The sequence below is a fragment of the Elephas maximus genome, chromosome 2, assembly GCF_024166365.1.
Source record: "Elephas maximus indicus isolate mEleMax1 chromosome 2, mEleMax1 primary haplotype, whole genome shotgun sequence".
Taxonomy (NCBI): Eukaryota; Metazoa; Chordata; class Mammalia; order Proboscidea; family Elephantidae; genus Elephas; species Elephas maximus.
This window is the reverse complement of record NC_064820.1, coordinates 81372103-81387468: the sequence shown is the minus strand read 5'-3', so window position 1 is coordinate 81387468 and position 15366 is coordinate 81372103. Positions and strand designations below refer to the sequence as shown.

General features: G+C 43.1%; 1 protein-coding gene across 1 annotated transcript in view; it reads right to left on the bottom strand.

Moving 5' to 3' along the window:
• The window catches only part of F2R (coagulation factor II thrombin receptor), a 29453-nt gene extending 14557 nt beyond the window's left edge, over nt 1-14896 (bottom strand). The window contains exon 1 of the mRNA XM_049866154.1: nt 14300-14896. Within this exon, the coding sequence (XP_049722111.1) occupies nt 14300-14387 (88 nt within the window). The 5' untranslated portion in view covers nt 14388-14896. The remainder of the gene's footprint in view (nt 1-14299) is intronic.
• Nucleotides 14897-15366: the final 470 nt, after the last annotated feature.

The following is a 15366-nucleotide window of genomic DNA, read 5'->3' as shown; positions in this document are numbered from 1 at the left end:
TTGGTGCATAAATATGAATAATAGTTTTATTAATTGGTGTTCCTGTGGGCGTATAGATATTATCCTATCACTGATAGTGTTATACTTCAGGAGACATCTTGAAATGTTCTTTTTGACAATGAATGCAATACCATTCCTCTTCAAGTTGTCATTCCCAGCATTGTAGACCATATGATTGTCCAATTCAAAATGGCCAATACCAGTCCATTTCAGCTCACTAATGCCTAGGATATCAATGTTTATGCATTCCCTTTCACTTTTGACAACTTCCAATTTTCCTAGATTCATACATTCCACATTCCAATTATTAAGGGATGTTTGCAGCTGTTTCTTCTCATTTTGAGTCGTGCCACATCAGCAGAAGAAGGCCCCAAAAGCTTGACTACATCCATGTCGTTAAGGTTGACTCAACTTTGAGGAGGCAGCTCTTCCCCAGTCATCTTCTGAGTGCCTTCTAACCTGAGGGGCTCACCTTGTGGCACTATACCAAACAATGTTCCTCTGCTATTCATAAGGTTTTCACTGGCTAAATCTTTTCAGAAGTAGACTGCTGAGTCTTTCCTAGTCTTCTTAGTCTGAAAGTTCAGTTGAAACCTGTCTGCCATAGGTGACTCTGCTAGTATTTGAATACCGGTGGCATAGCTTCCAGCATCACAATAACACACAAGCCACCACAGTACAACAAACTGACAGACATGTGGGGGCCACAATTACTTTATCTCCACAGTGTCTTAGTCATCAAGTGTTATAACAGAAATACCACAAGTGGTTGGCTTTAACAAAGAGAATTTTTTTTTTCCCTCACGGTCTAGTAGGTTACAAGTCCAAATTCAGAGTGTCAGCTCCAGGGGAAGACTTTCTCTTTCTGTCAGCTCTGGATGAAGGTCCTTGTCCTCAATCTTCCCTTGGTGGAGTAGCTTCTCAGGCATAGGGACCCCATGTCTAAAGGACGTGCTCTGTTCCTCGTGTTGCTTTCTTGATGGCATGAGGTCCCCAACTTTCTGCTTGCTTCCGTTTACTTTTATCTCTTGAGAGTTAAGAGGTGGTGTAGGCCACACTCCAGGGAAACTCCCTTTACCTTGGATCAGGGAGGTGACCTGAGTGAGGGTGGTGTTACAATCCCACCCTCATCCTCTCGAGATAAAATTACAATCACAAAATGGAGGACAACCATATGATACTGAGAATCATGGCCTAACCAAGTTGATACACACATTTTTGGGGGGACATAATTGAATCCATGACACAGTCTTGCCCAATCACTTGGGTGGGAGTTACAAAATCATGGTGAGAAAGGCTGTACAAAAGCTATCCATCCCACTGCATAACTTTTTTCAACAACATAAACAGTGACTATACATATGGACCTCACCAGATGGAATACACAGGAATCAAATCGACTACATCTGTGGAAAGAGATGATGGAGAAGCTCGATATCATCAGTCTGAACAAGGCCAGGAGTCAGCTTTGGAACAGACCATAAAATGCTCATATACAAATTCAGGTCGAAGCTGAAAAAAACTAAAACAAGTCGACAAGAGCCAAAATATGACCTTGAGTGTGTCCCACCTGAATTTAGAGACCATCTCAGGAAGAGATTTGTCACATTGAACACTAACGACCAAAGACCAGACGAGTTGTGGAATGACATCAAGGACATCATACATGAAGAAAGCAAGAAGTCATTAAAAAGACAGGAAAGACCAAAATGGATGTCAGAAGAGACTCTGAAACTTGTTCTTGAACATAGAGTAGCTAAAGCAAAAGGAAGAAATGATGAAATAAAAGAGCTGAACAGAAGATTGCAAAGGGCAGCTCGAGAAGACAAAGTACAGTATTATAACAAAATATGCAAAGACCTGGAGATGGAAAACCAAATGGAAGAACATGCTCAGCATTTTTCAAGCCAAAAGAACTGAAGAAAACATTCAAGCCTTGAGTTGCAATACAGTCTGATTCTGTAAAGATTACAGCCTTGGAAACCCTATGGGGCAGTTCTACTCTGTCCTATAGGGTTGCTATGAGTTGGAGTTGACTCAATGGCAGTGGGTTTGGTTTTGGTTTATGGGCAAAAAACTGAACAACGCAGGAAGCATCAAAGGAAGATAGAAGGAATACAGAGAGTCACTGTACCAAAACGGATTGGTTGACATTCAACCATTTCAGGAGGTAGCCTATGATCAAGAACTGATGGTACTGAAGGAAGAAGTCCAAGCTACACTGAAGGCACTGACAAAAACAGAAACCATAGAAAATTAACAAGTCTACATAAACATCTTAAACTTCCATATAGAAAAGCACCATAAATACGGTTGAAAGAGGAATGACAAACTTGAAAAAAGTATTTGCAACACAAAAGTTTGGCTAAGATCAAAAAGATGACCAAAAACCAGTAATAGTAAGGATACAGAAAAAAGGCACTTCTATTATGAATAAGAGGGTAAACTCCTAAGGGATTTTGGCAATATGATTAAAATGAAAATGTGACTACTCAGCAATAAAAATGAACGAACAACTGATAGACACAACAACATGAATGAATCTCATAAACATTATGCTAAGTAAAAGAGTATCCATGGTATTACTCCATTTATACGATGATTTAGAATAGGCAAACAAATCTATGGGAGGGAAAAAAATCAGAAAAGCTGTTGCATCTTAGGGAGTCAGAAAGGAGTTAACTGGGAGGGGTATGAAATCAATTTCCATGGTAATGGTAATGTTCTTGATAGAGGTTTGGGTTACATAGACGTGTGCATTTGTCAAAACTCAATGAATGCACACAAGATTTGTGACTTTCATTGCATATAACCTATATGTCTAAAGTAAAAACTGTAAACAAATACTGAGCTCTAATTATTTGCTGCTCAAGTATTTAGGGAGAAGTGTACTGATGTCAGCAATTTACTCTGAAATATATCCAAAAAATAGATTGATGAATGGATAGATGGATAGGTGTTTAATAAAGCAGGTATAGTAGAACGTCAATGGTAGAATCTAGGTAACAGGCATACGAGAGCCCACTGTAAAATTCTTTCAACACTGCTGTATGTTTCAAATTTTTCATAATAAGTTGCTGGAAAAATGTAAAACAAAACAAAGCAAAAACCATCTCATTTTTAAAATTTGAAACAAAATCAAGAATGTTCTCTATCTTCCTAAAAGTCAACATTGCACTGTACATTTTCAGCAAAGTAATAAGATAAGAAAAACTAATTAGTTTTGGGAATTAGAACCAAATGGATAAAGAAGTCAGTATTTGTAGATGACAAGTTGACTATGTGGGAGTATTCCCAATGTTGCCTTGGCCAAGATCAATACGCAAATACATTTCTCTAAGCGAGCAAAATATGATAATAACAGTAAAGTACAATTTAAAATACCTTTCAAGTCTGGAGAATAGAAATCTGACACTGCAGCCGCCTCTAAAAAAATCAGACACCACCTTTTCCATCATCCCCAAGAGTTCTATTTTGTGTGGCACCTGCCTCCTCCAGCTGCTCATTCCCAAATCAAGTCATGCAGATACATCTGATTGTATATTCTAGGTTACATACCTGCGCCTCAACTACTAAGGACACTGGAAGAACAAAATCCAGTGTCTTCTATGCGGAGGCAGAACACATAGTTTGGGAAATTTTCCAAACACGGGAGGATATTAAAAAAACATACTGGTGACTGTTGAAGAAATATAATGTAAAACAAAATCTACTCCCAAACCAGAAAACTCCACAAATACAGATGAGAAAGAAAAGTTTTATTATTACATCACTATTAAACCAGAATGTGATGCATCACAGGCAAACAGCTAAAGGGATTGCAAAAATAGAAAGGAATCTGACCTTACATAGCTAAGTGAATATTCAAGTGTTCAGAATAAAATCACTAATTTTCTAGCATATTTATGGCAGAATACCTGAAGTTATGCTAACTTCCTTCAAGGAAACTGGGAGGTAGGGAAGAATTACCAGAACTGATATTTTTTAAAGAGGTGGCTGCCAGGTAAACTAACACCTTATATTTATATACTTTGCAAAGAGACAGAGAAATAGTTTACAGTGACAAGTTACTTGAAGTAAATTCTGAAAGAATAGGGGAGGAAGGGAGCCTCTTACCTTATTTTCAACAAGAAGAATTATTTTCTATTTGTATTTGTTTTTACATGACCACTAATCTAACTAGTTTTTACTACAGGGTTAAAGCCATCATTTTTCAACATAAAATTTGATAATGGTGCATTTTTTAATAATTATTGTTATACTCACACAGTGTAATTAGGATGCAAAACATTTTCTTCAGCAATCTTCAGACTTGAGACTGATTCTGTGTGAAGATAAAACATTTTCCATCTAGATCCCAGTGGAAACTGTAATTTGTTCTATCCTTATCATTGAGAAATCATTTATGTTTTAAGTACAAATAAGTACTCTACAAGATGTTGGTTTACTCCAGTTGCCTGGGTATAATATTTTAAGAATAAATTATTACCCTTAAAAAAAAAAGGCATTTATGAAACAGAGAAATTTGAAAATGGAGTGAATATTAGATGATATGAAGGAACTGTTAAAATTTTTAAGGTGTTATTATTATTTTTTTTAATGGTATCATGGTTATGTAGGGAAAAAAGATTTATTTCTAAGGATAAATACTGATGCATTTACAGATGAAACGATAGGACTTCTGGGATTTGCTTTAAAATTATTCAGTTGGGGGAGGAGAAAGTGGAAGCATAGACAAAACAAGATTGGCCATGTTTCAATAATGTTGAAGCTGGAGGATGGGTATCAAACCTAACAAACAATAAAAAAAGAAAAAAAGCTTTTTTTTTGTTTTTTGGTTTTAAATAGGGGGTAATTATAGTCCTTTTCGTTTTTGTGTACATTTGAAACGTTCCATAATAAAAAGTAAAAAAAAAAAAAAAGCAAAATATATACTTTATGCACATTTACGCTCCACTAGAAATTAAGTATGAAGGTTTTTGTTTTGAAAGGGAAAGTTATTGAATGTTTGTGTGAACACAGTTTTACACTTAGATAATTCATTTGATATTAACTCCTCAAAGCTTTCTGGAATTGGGAGGAGTTGCCATATGAAAAATACAAAACACTTGTTGAACACCCACTATGTGCCAGGTACTTACTTCACTTAATTTAATTTGATTCTAACATTTCTAGGAAATAAGCATTATAACCCCCATTTTATAAGTGACAGCTTGGAGGCACAGAGAGGCTAACTAACTAATCTAAAGTTACACAGCCAGCAAGTGGAGGAGCCAGGATTTGAACCTAGATCTGCCTGGCTCCAAAATTCATCCTTTGAGCCACATCATATCGCTTTATCTCTTTAAAAACGTGATTCACAACCGTTCCTACACCCGAACTCAAATAAATTGGATTGTAGCTACAATTAAAAACAATCATAAATGGCACCTCAAGGAAAGCGGAATTCTTCTCAAAATGTGAATAAGGCCTTCAATTCTGCTCACCGTGGGAAAATTCACCATCCCTGCTGCACTATGTTTTAAATTATGGGTACAGACTTAGCAGTTGTCATGAAATCAATTTACAGGGCTGTAACAAGCACTTAAAAAAATAGAACAGCGTAGAAAATATCAGAATGCATTGCATGAAACATATACATATATAAGAAACCAAAGTTTCACAAGACTATATGGACACACACACACACTATTATTGTCTGTATTTATTACACATATACACATCTCCTGTGTCACAATGTATAGTTTCTCCTCTTCTTATTGTTGGTTAGTAATAAAAGAAAATATGAGAAAACACTCCTTTATAATACTACGATACCTGATTTTTAATTCATCATGGACTTGAAATATGAAAAAAGTGACTCTATGATGTCCTTTCTTAAAGTTAAATAACTTTGTTCAAATTATAGATTGTTCCTGTCATTCAAAAGGCCAAGCTCTTTTAAAGCACATAAAGGCCTGTAATAGCATTTTAAGTCCCAAAACTTTATTGGATGCCTTGGGACGGGAAAAACAAGGCTTCAACTTCAGGGGGTTTCTCCAAGGTGGGTGTGTCAACTATCATGACAAGGTCAATGTGGGAGAGGATATTTGGGAGCAGTGGACACATGTACCTGGGGAAAAACCTCTAACCTACTCACTCTGACAGTTCTAGGGATAAGCAAGAGAAAGAAAAAGGCAAAATAAAAGAAACCACAAAATACGGAAACAAACAGAAAATTCTGTATGTTGAAATTGCTAAAGTCCTTAATACTAGCATCACAGTCAAAAATAAACGAAAGCTGTGGTTCCTGGCTCTCTTTGGAATACTAGGGTTTTTGTGAATATCCACAGCAGAAGGGAGTTCTAATGAGATAGAAGTGGGGTGTGTGTAGGATCTGAAAGAGAAAACACTTGCCCAAGGCGAGGTGAGCAGGGAGATAAACCCAGGGCCCTGGTGACTCCACTGTCTCGGCAGAACTCCACCTCAAGGCCCAGTTGAGTTCCGGTTTGTGAGGTTGACAAGGACTGAGGGAAGAAGAAAAGGGCAGAAAAGACAGAGGGAAGGAGACCTGCCAGAAGTATTTTGGAAAAGAACAAATTCAGATCTGCTGAGAAACTGCAAGTAGTATTTATAACACTCTCTTCTGTTGAGAGGTAAAGGGCTGAAGATGCTGAATTAGGAAGATGAAGAGAAGTAGAAAGGCAACCAGCAGAGATGACCTAAATTGTAAACAAAAAGAATATTCCTGAAAGAGACCTGGAATCCTGAAAAAATTCCCTCACATTAAGGAAGAGCAGACAAAGTAAGAGAGAACCCATTATCCCAATATGGCCTATAAAAATAAAAGCAAAGCCGCTAAAGAATATTTCAGACAAAGAAAAAAAAAGATACATTGGGGTAGAAAATTACTTGCTGGTTCATAAGAAATTTGATTTTCTGGCTTTACAGAACTTTTTGGCCTGCTTCCTGTCCAGTTTTGGGTCTTTCTGTCTGGGTTAAGGTCTCTTCGTGAAGTCCAATTAATTTGCATTCATGAGTAGGAATCTATTTATAGCTTCATAGGCCTGTTTCATCACCTGTTAAATCAGAACCAAACCTGAGTCGGTTCTAATTCACAGTTACCTTATAGAACACAGCAGAACTGCCCCATGGGGTTTCCAAGCAGTGGCTGGTGGATTCAAACTGCTGACCTTTTGGTTAGCAGCTGGGCTTTTAAGCACTGCACCATCAGGGCTCCACTTTCATCATCTGTTAGCAAAAGTATGTAATAGAATTCCACAACCCAAGCATAAATGGTTACTAAACACCTCCGTGTGCAGGGCCTGGACTAGCAAGTGAATGGGACAGAGATTTTGCCTTGAGGGGTCCTGGGGAGCACAGTGGGGCTGCCTCTCTACTGTAAAAGGGTCTGGGGGCCTGGACAGCTCCCTCTCCATAGGAGGTGGTAGAGTAAACCGCATTTAGGAAAAACAGGTCCGTGGCTGAATAATGGTCCCCCAAAGATGCCCATGTCCTAATCCCAGAACCTGTAAATATGTTAATTTACACAGCAAAGGGGATTTTGCAGATGTGGTTAAATTAAGGGTCTTGAACCAGGGAGATTATCCTGGACTATCTGGGTGAGACCAATGTAATTACATGGATCCTTATAAGAGGGAGGCAGCAGAGTTACAGTCAGTGAGAGAGAAGATGGAAGAATAGTAGCAGACGGCAGAGAAGGGAGAAGACACTAGCCACCCTGCTGGCTCTGATGATGGAAGAGGTCATACACCAAGGAATGTAAGCAACCTCTAGAAGCCGGAAAAGGCAAGAAAACAGATTCTCCCCTAGTGCCTCCAGAAGGAATATAGCTCTATCAACACTTCGATTTAGCCCACTGAAACAGATTTCAGACTGCTGACCTCCAGAATTGTAAGATAATAAATTCACATTGTTTTAAGCAACTAAATTTGTTGTAATTTATTACAACAGCAATAGGAAACTAATACACTAACTTTGTGAATTAACCATTCTGGGTCTCAGTTTCCTCACCTGTAAAATAGGCATGACATCTACTCAAAGGGTTGCTGTGAAGAATATATAAGATAGTATGTGAATATACCTAAGCAAGGTCTTGGCTATAATGGGTGATCAATATAGGGTAAGGTTTTTCAATTATACATGAATAAGCAGAGTGTGGGGAGGGCATTCTGGCCAGAGAGAAGAGCATGTGGACAAAAGCCAGAGAAAGCATGGTTCCTTGAGGGAGGAGCTAAGTCTGGATGGAACAAATGAAGGACGTGTAATAAGGGGGTGGCTGGACAGAGGCTGCAAGGGGAGGGGCACCTCACACCCTGCTAAGGAACTGGGCTTGATCCTGTAGGCAAGAGGCCAGTGAGTGGAATCTCTCACCCTATCCTTTCTGCCACAGTCACCACCAGCTATTCTTGAACCTTTCACCACCTGGTGTCATTGTCTGCACTCACAGGGCAATCTATCCCACTGGTGGCTAGCTTTCAGGATGTTTTTATACCAAACCAAACTTTGTCTCCAAAGCATTCTCGTATAGGTCAGACTCTGTCTTCACAAACTACACAGGATATGGAAGTATTTCAAGAACCCAAAGCCAGTCATCCCTCTAGCCCAAATCTTGCCTCCCTTAAACCTTTGCTCCTCAGCTCATTCCTCATGAGAACATGGTTCTCAGCTTCCCCTACTATCCACGTTCCACTCCATCAGAGAGTAGAAGTCAGAGCTGGAAGGGCTCTTACAGAAGGCCCAAGTCCAAAGTTTCATTTTCTAATTTCTAGGGCACAGGAAGGGGGACAATTCACCAAAGCCACTTGGCTTGTGAAGAGCAGGGCTGGATGGGACTCCAGGGGTCTTTCCTTATGCTATTCTCTTAACCCATCTTGCCCAGAGCTATGCCTTCCAAATGCTGTGCACACAGCAGGATAACCTCCTCGGACCTGGACAGTTGTGGTCTATCATTGGAGCCTTATAGCAGCTTAGTGGGGCAATGCCATCCTATAAGCTCACACCAAACTTGTGTGTCATTCTTAGGAAGACTGTTAAGATAGGCCTACCTCATCAAGTAACAGCCCAACTGAATTTTCTTTTTTAACGAAAGGGAAGGATTTAAAATTCTATTTTAATTGATGTTCATCTTCTTGGCATTGGGCCCCCAGAGGTCTTTTGCAATTGTCAATTTTGTTATCTGATTATGTAACATTTTAGCCAGCCCTTCCAGCTTAGAGTTAGAGTCAAACTAGCAAAATAGGATGCCTCAGAGCTCATTCAAGTTGTTGACAACTGGTTTGTGCAGGGAAGGGCAAAGCAGGGCCCTGGTGGCACCAAGCTTCTTCCAGCAACTTCTTCCCAGGCAGAGAGTGAGTAACTAATCAACAGCTATGAAGCCTTTCCACCTTCTGTTTGATCTGCTTTTCTCCATCTCATCCACACTAGTATCACCATACTATCAAAAACCAGGTGGAAGTGAAAACACCCTTCCTATGACTTTTCTGCTAACCTCCCTGACTAGAAACATGATCCAGAAATGAAACGAAGTGAGTTTGGCATAATTTGGTCTTAGCATATCCGTCTGGGCTACTTGTATTACTGCTTCCATTGTGGTTTATTTTAAAAAATTTCCAAGGGATTGCCAGCAAATTCCTCCAGCTATACTTTCCAGAACTTACTGCTTTCCCATCTTTGAAAATCAGGACAGTTGCTCATTTCTAGTGTTCCGGAACACTGCCGTTATCCCAGTTGCTCACAAATAACCCTTTCATGTTCGCATCTGAAAATTTTGTACCCCGGGATATAATGCATCTGGGCCTGCGGTCTTGGATTCATTTTTAGTGGCTATGACTACTTCTTTCCAGAGAGTGGTCATCACCAAATCAACAATGTTTAGTGCCTACTACACCCAGGCACTGTTCTAGGGGGTGTGAATACAACAGTGAACTGATGCAAGCAAATATCTCTGTTCTCATGGAGCTTTCATTCTACTGGGTGGAGGTCAGCTTGGTTCTCTACCAGCTGTGACACCCAATCATGGGATATCAGAGTTGCCTGTGTGGGGTAATTGGCCATGACCCCCCCCCAAAAAAAAATCAACCAACCAATTGCCATTGAGTTGATTCTGACTCGTGGGGGCCCCATGTACGTAGAGTGGGTTTTCAAGGCTGTAACCTTTAGGAAGCAGATCAACAGGCCTTTCTTCTGAGGAGTGGCTCAAACTGTCAACCTTTCTGTTAGTAGCTGAGCACTTAGCTATTTACGCTACCCAGGGATTCTTCGCTACATGGCTTCTATTACCACCTGCTACCTTCTTATCCTCACAGGGATTTTTTTTTTGCCGTGCAGGGGGCCTTCCTTGCTCCTCTCAAAGCTCTGTTTACACTGGTCCTCTGGTTTCCCCCCCTAACACTGCCTTTCAGGGTACCATACCCTCTGATGCATGTGCTGCAGCCCAAGGGACTGTGCCTGCCCCTGGGCTGGACCCAGTTCCCAGGATGGCCCACAGGCCAGTCCTCAGGGCTCCCTAGTCTGGGACGAGACACTGGACACCAGATCCTTATAAAACTTGTAAATGTCACCCCTTACTCTTGAACAATGGCCTTCTTTGATGGAGGCAAGTCATCTCACTTAATAGGGAAAGGAATTACAAAGAAATGTAAACTGGTTGATGAACATATGAATTTCTCAATAAATATCTGGGGAGTAAACATTTGTTCTAGACTCCAAGGGATGAATACAAATTTTTAATCTTAGCTGGCAAGATGAGATACCCATAAGTGACTGTGGGGCCGTGAATTACTTAATATGGCCCTTCTAGCCATAGCCTTTGTAACTCTCACCAAATACCTGGGTGAGGTGCTTGTGGCCCAAGGGGTTTGGATAGCTTGCTAATAATGTAAATAAGGTGCATGGCACCCTTGTGGGGGTAAAAAAAAAAACCAAAAGGACCATGCACATAAGGTGTATGGAACCCTAACAAGTAGACTGGTCAGTTTTGCCATCTTGCTAGGCTTAAAAGAACAGTCAATTCCAGCACAGAGGGGGAGGCGCTACCACCAAGAAAGAAGAGCTAGGAGTGGAGCACGTCCATTGCATCTGGAATTCCTGTGCTGAGACCTCCTAGACCCAGGAGACAGAGAGAGAAAAGCTGTAGCACCAGAGACAGCAAAAGACAGTGAGAACCAGTGGCAGAGAAACAGCCGCAGCAAAGGCAGCTGAACCAGGAGACAGGCAGCAGGCAGCAGAGTGGGCTTTCTGGTCCATGGAGCAAGGCAGTTACAGTGGGTGTGCTGACCCAGGAGCAAGAGAGCTGAAGGCCTTTGGGCCTAGGCTTACTGGCAGAGTGGGGTGCCTCCAGGCACTTATCAGCAGAGTTAAAAGAGCTTTGTAACACTTGCCAGAGCAGGGCAGAGGCCCATGGGGGGCTGAGAGCCAGAGAGAGTCCTGCCTGTGGTATGGCTGAGAAGAGGCTGTCCTGATCCAAGAACTACATCCTGAGCCTTCCTGATCCTGAATTGTAACTGTTACTTCCCTAATAAACTCCATAATCATGAATATGATCTGTAAGTTCTGTGTGGCCATTGCAACAAATCATGGAAGCAGAGAAGTAGAGAGCGCTGTGGGAGGGACCATTCACATCAGAATTTATAAAAAGCGCTGGTGAGAGGAGGTATTTCTGACTTCCAGTTCATAGGAGTCAGCTTTGGGCTATTGATCTTGATTCTTATTCCCCCCTTGTGAAGCAAGAGGAGGTCAGACGCTGCCGTCCCGCCATTTTTACAGTGACAATGGAGGAATGGCCAGAATGAGTGGGGACAAAAGGTCTGAGAGTGCTGTGGGAAGGGTCAAGTGGGTTGGTAGGGCCAGCCCTGGAGGGCTGTGGTCTGCGTTTCTCAGCCCAGGTTGCCATAGCTGGCTGGTGATCCTGGATAAGAATCAGTGTCATTCTCTCTTTCTGAGCAAAGGCATATCAAATTGAGGGGGGTGGTTGTTGGGTGGTAGGAATGGTCCCTTGGAGGAGAATTTTTATCATATACTTTGTTTAGAATTGCTGGTGCAGTTGATTTTATTAGAGATTTAAAACTCTCTAAAGACAATGCGACACTTATTGCCTGAAGGTGAGGGGTGGAGAGTACATAGTTCCCTCCCCCAATTTGGTGTGACACTGTCTTGAGTTTTAGTTTTAGAATTGAAAAAAGGGGATAAACATCTACGTTAGCAAGGTTTTTTGAGAGGGCAAAATGAGGTCATCGAAGTGAAGATGGCCCAGCACCTGATATGGAACACGGTGCTTATGGCACACTTCTTTTCTCATCCTCCTCTCTTCTTTCTCACCCAAAGCGGGTCCAGAAATCAGTGTAGAGAAATTAGCCAATGTTTGCTCCATTGTCTGTTCTTCCTGGGTCTGTCCACACCAGTATTGTCCATCTTAGCATGCACCACTCCTTACATAAAGACGTAAGATTCATGGCAGGAACCTGTGTAGCTCCCTCCCTAATCAAGGCCAGAAACCTTTCTGGTGTGCAGCTGTAAGAAAAGGTAGCTATACTGGATGCAGCTTTTGCATAAACCTGTTCTCCATCCCACAATGCAAAGTGCAAGCAAAAATTTGTATTCTCAGGAGCTTGTCCCCAAATAAAATTGAGCAAGCTACAAAGTGATATGTGAAACCAGGTATCACCACACCCAAGTTTTCAGGAGTTCTCCACATTACCCCAGCACACTCAGAGATAATGCTCTTGTTATCCACAGACAAGTTGCTGCTAAACTTTGGGCCCCTGTCTGGGGCTCTTTGTATTCCTAAAAGCACTTCCTCCAAACTCACCCTGAGCAAAGACACAGATCAGAGAAAATGCTATGTCCTTATCACCTCTTAATCCTGATGTATCTACACTGTATGTGTGTGTGAAGGTCGATACTGAGCACACATCTTTTCATGGGTAACAAGAAAACTAGCTAAAATTTATTTCTGCATTAAAAGAAAAATTGTTAAAAGCTTACAGAGTACTGTGACTCTCAAGAATTTTTTTTTTTTCTTAATAGTTTTTTTCCCTCACTTTCTAAGGTGGCCTTGCAGCTTGAAAAACATCCCCTCTACCCTGCTGGGGATGGTGGTGGAGGAAAATGCATTTACTTATTTGACCAAGTAGCCAGATACTTAAAAATACACTGTTAGTAGGAAATTATTCTATGAGATAAACAAATGAAGCAACTTGAAGCAGATCAGAGACTGTATTAAGAAAGAGCAGGATATGATGGTGTCTGAAAGAGCCTGGCTCTAGGGAGAAGAGACCTTTCCTCAACTCACTCGGAAGGAATGGGTTGTTTGGGTAATAAACACACAAAATCTCCCAACAACCACTGCCGCCTGCTATATACTATTATGGCCCTATCACTCGCACTTTGAACACTTCCTGTGTACAAGGCTCCTGCCAGGGACTGTTAGGGTCCTGTCACTCGCACTTTGAACACTTCCTGTGCACAAGGCCCATGCCAGGGACTACCTGTTGCCGTTGAGTCGATTCCGACTCACAGCGACCCTATAGGACAGAGTACAACTGCCCCATTGAGTTTCCAAGGAGCTCCTGGTGGATTCGAACTGCTGACCTTTTGGTTAGCATCCCTAGCACTTAACCACTACACCACCAGGTTTTCCGTGTCAGGGACTGTTGGTACTAAATTCTCTACTAATGTTTCAAGAGACTGGGCTTTCCTCTACACCACTTTCCTCGCCTGTAAATTGTACCAAAAAAAAACACAAAAAATCCAACCAAACATAACTTCGAAGAGTGTGTTTCTCCACTTTATATTGGAAAGGACCGAAACGTTTATTCGTGGAGCGATGTGAGACCCTTTCTTTGTGGGGTTGTCCTGGGCTATCGGAAAAATAGGCCTCACAATGAACAACGCAACGGGAGGCCATAAGATCCCACAGGAGAAACCGGACCACCGCCTCATCCACATCCAACACCCGGTCTCAGGCCCGCTGGGTGCTCCAAAACCGAGTCCAAAGGGCAAAGGCTGAGCCCGCGAAGGGGGGTGGGCTCGCCCCGCCTAGATATGATTGGGGGAGACTCTAGATCTCCACCCGAATGTCCGTTTAGTTTCTGGGGGAAACTGAAGCAGGGGGTGCAGTCAGGAGCACCCCGCTCTAGGTGAAGACTCAATCTGTCCCTTTGTATGTCCGATCATAGGCACAGTCAAACCCACGATGTCCTCCTTCAGCCCCCACCTCCTCCCGCCCGACCCATTCCCAAGGAGGCCCCCGGCTGCGGGGCCAGGGGTGGCAGGGAGGGAAAACTCGGGTAGCTCTCACCTGGGAGGCGAGCCCGTGTGCGGACAGACAGCAGGGGCCCGCACAGACTGAGTCCGACCGTGACCAGCAGCAGCTGCCGCGTCCCCATTGTCCGGAGACTTGGCGCGGTCGGAGCGGCCCCGCGCGCGGCTGCTCTTGGACGCTGGGGCGGTCTCCGGGCGGCTCTGCTCGCCCCTCTCCTTCCTTTCTATGCGGCCGACAGCCAGTCTTTGCGGGAGGACAGAGACCGCTCACTGTCTGTAGGCAAGAGGAGGAGGCTCGGCGTCCCTCGGCCGGTCCTTGTGTCCTGGTAGCAGCTCCCCCGGGCTTGGGGGCGGGACCCCGGCGCGCGGGCGGCGAGCTCCGTGAGCGAGGAGGGCGCCCCCAGGCGCGGACTGTGCGCCTAGACAAGGTCGCGGTCCTCCGCCTGCCACCCCCTCCCCCTCGGGTCCCTCCTCCGCTCAGCAGCCCCAGAGGCTCTGCGACCCGAAGCTGCCTTCATTCCGCGTGGTGTGCCGCCCACCCCGCAGCCAGGATTAGAGAATCCAGGGTCCTGGGGAGTCGGTGCCCTACGCGCTGGACCCGCCCCAGAGACCTCGGTAGCCTGTCACTGCCCCGCGAGGAAATCCGAACAAGACAGTTTTTCCTCTGGACGCCTTTGACCAGCGAAGTTCCCATGAATGACTCAGCCTGGCGGGGTCCTTGGAACAGGGCCGCGCGGCCTCGTCGGCTGCTCCCGTGGCTTTTTATGGCCCTTCTGGGAAGCAAAGAAGTTAACGGTGAACATTTGATCAAGGATGTGGCCAAGGGTGCCAGCCCGACATTCCCACCTAGACAACCCTCCCTCCCACCCTGTGCTCAATGCAAAGAGCTGGGTCTCAAAGCTGAGCGAGCGCTGAGGCCCATTCTGAAAGTTTGGTATTTAGTTAAAAGTTAATTTAGTTTTTGTAATTTAGGGATAGTGGATTAAAACTGTAGAGAAAGGTCTGCCCCTATTGAGAAGGGGACATTACGTTGTGGACAGAATAGTGACATTTTCTATTCGTTTCCCTTTATTTCACGAAGTTGGACATTTCATTGTTGGTCAC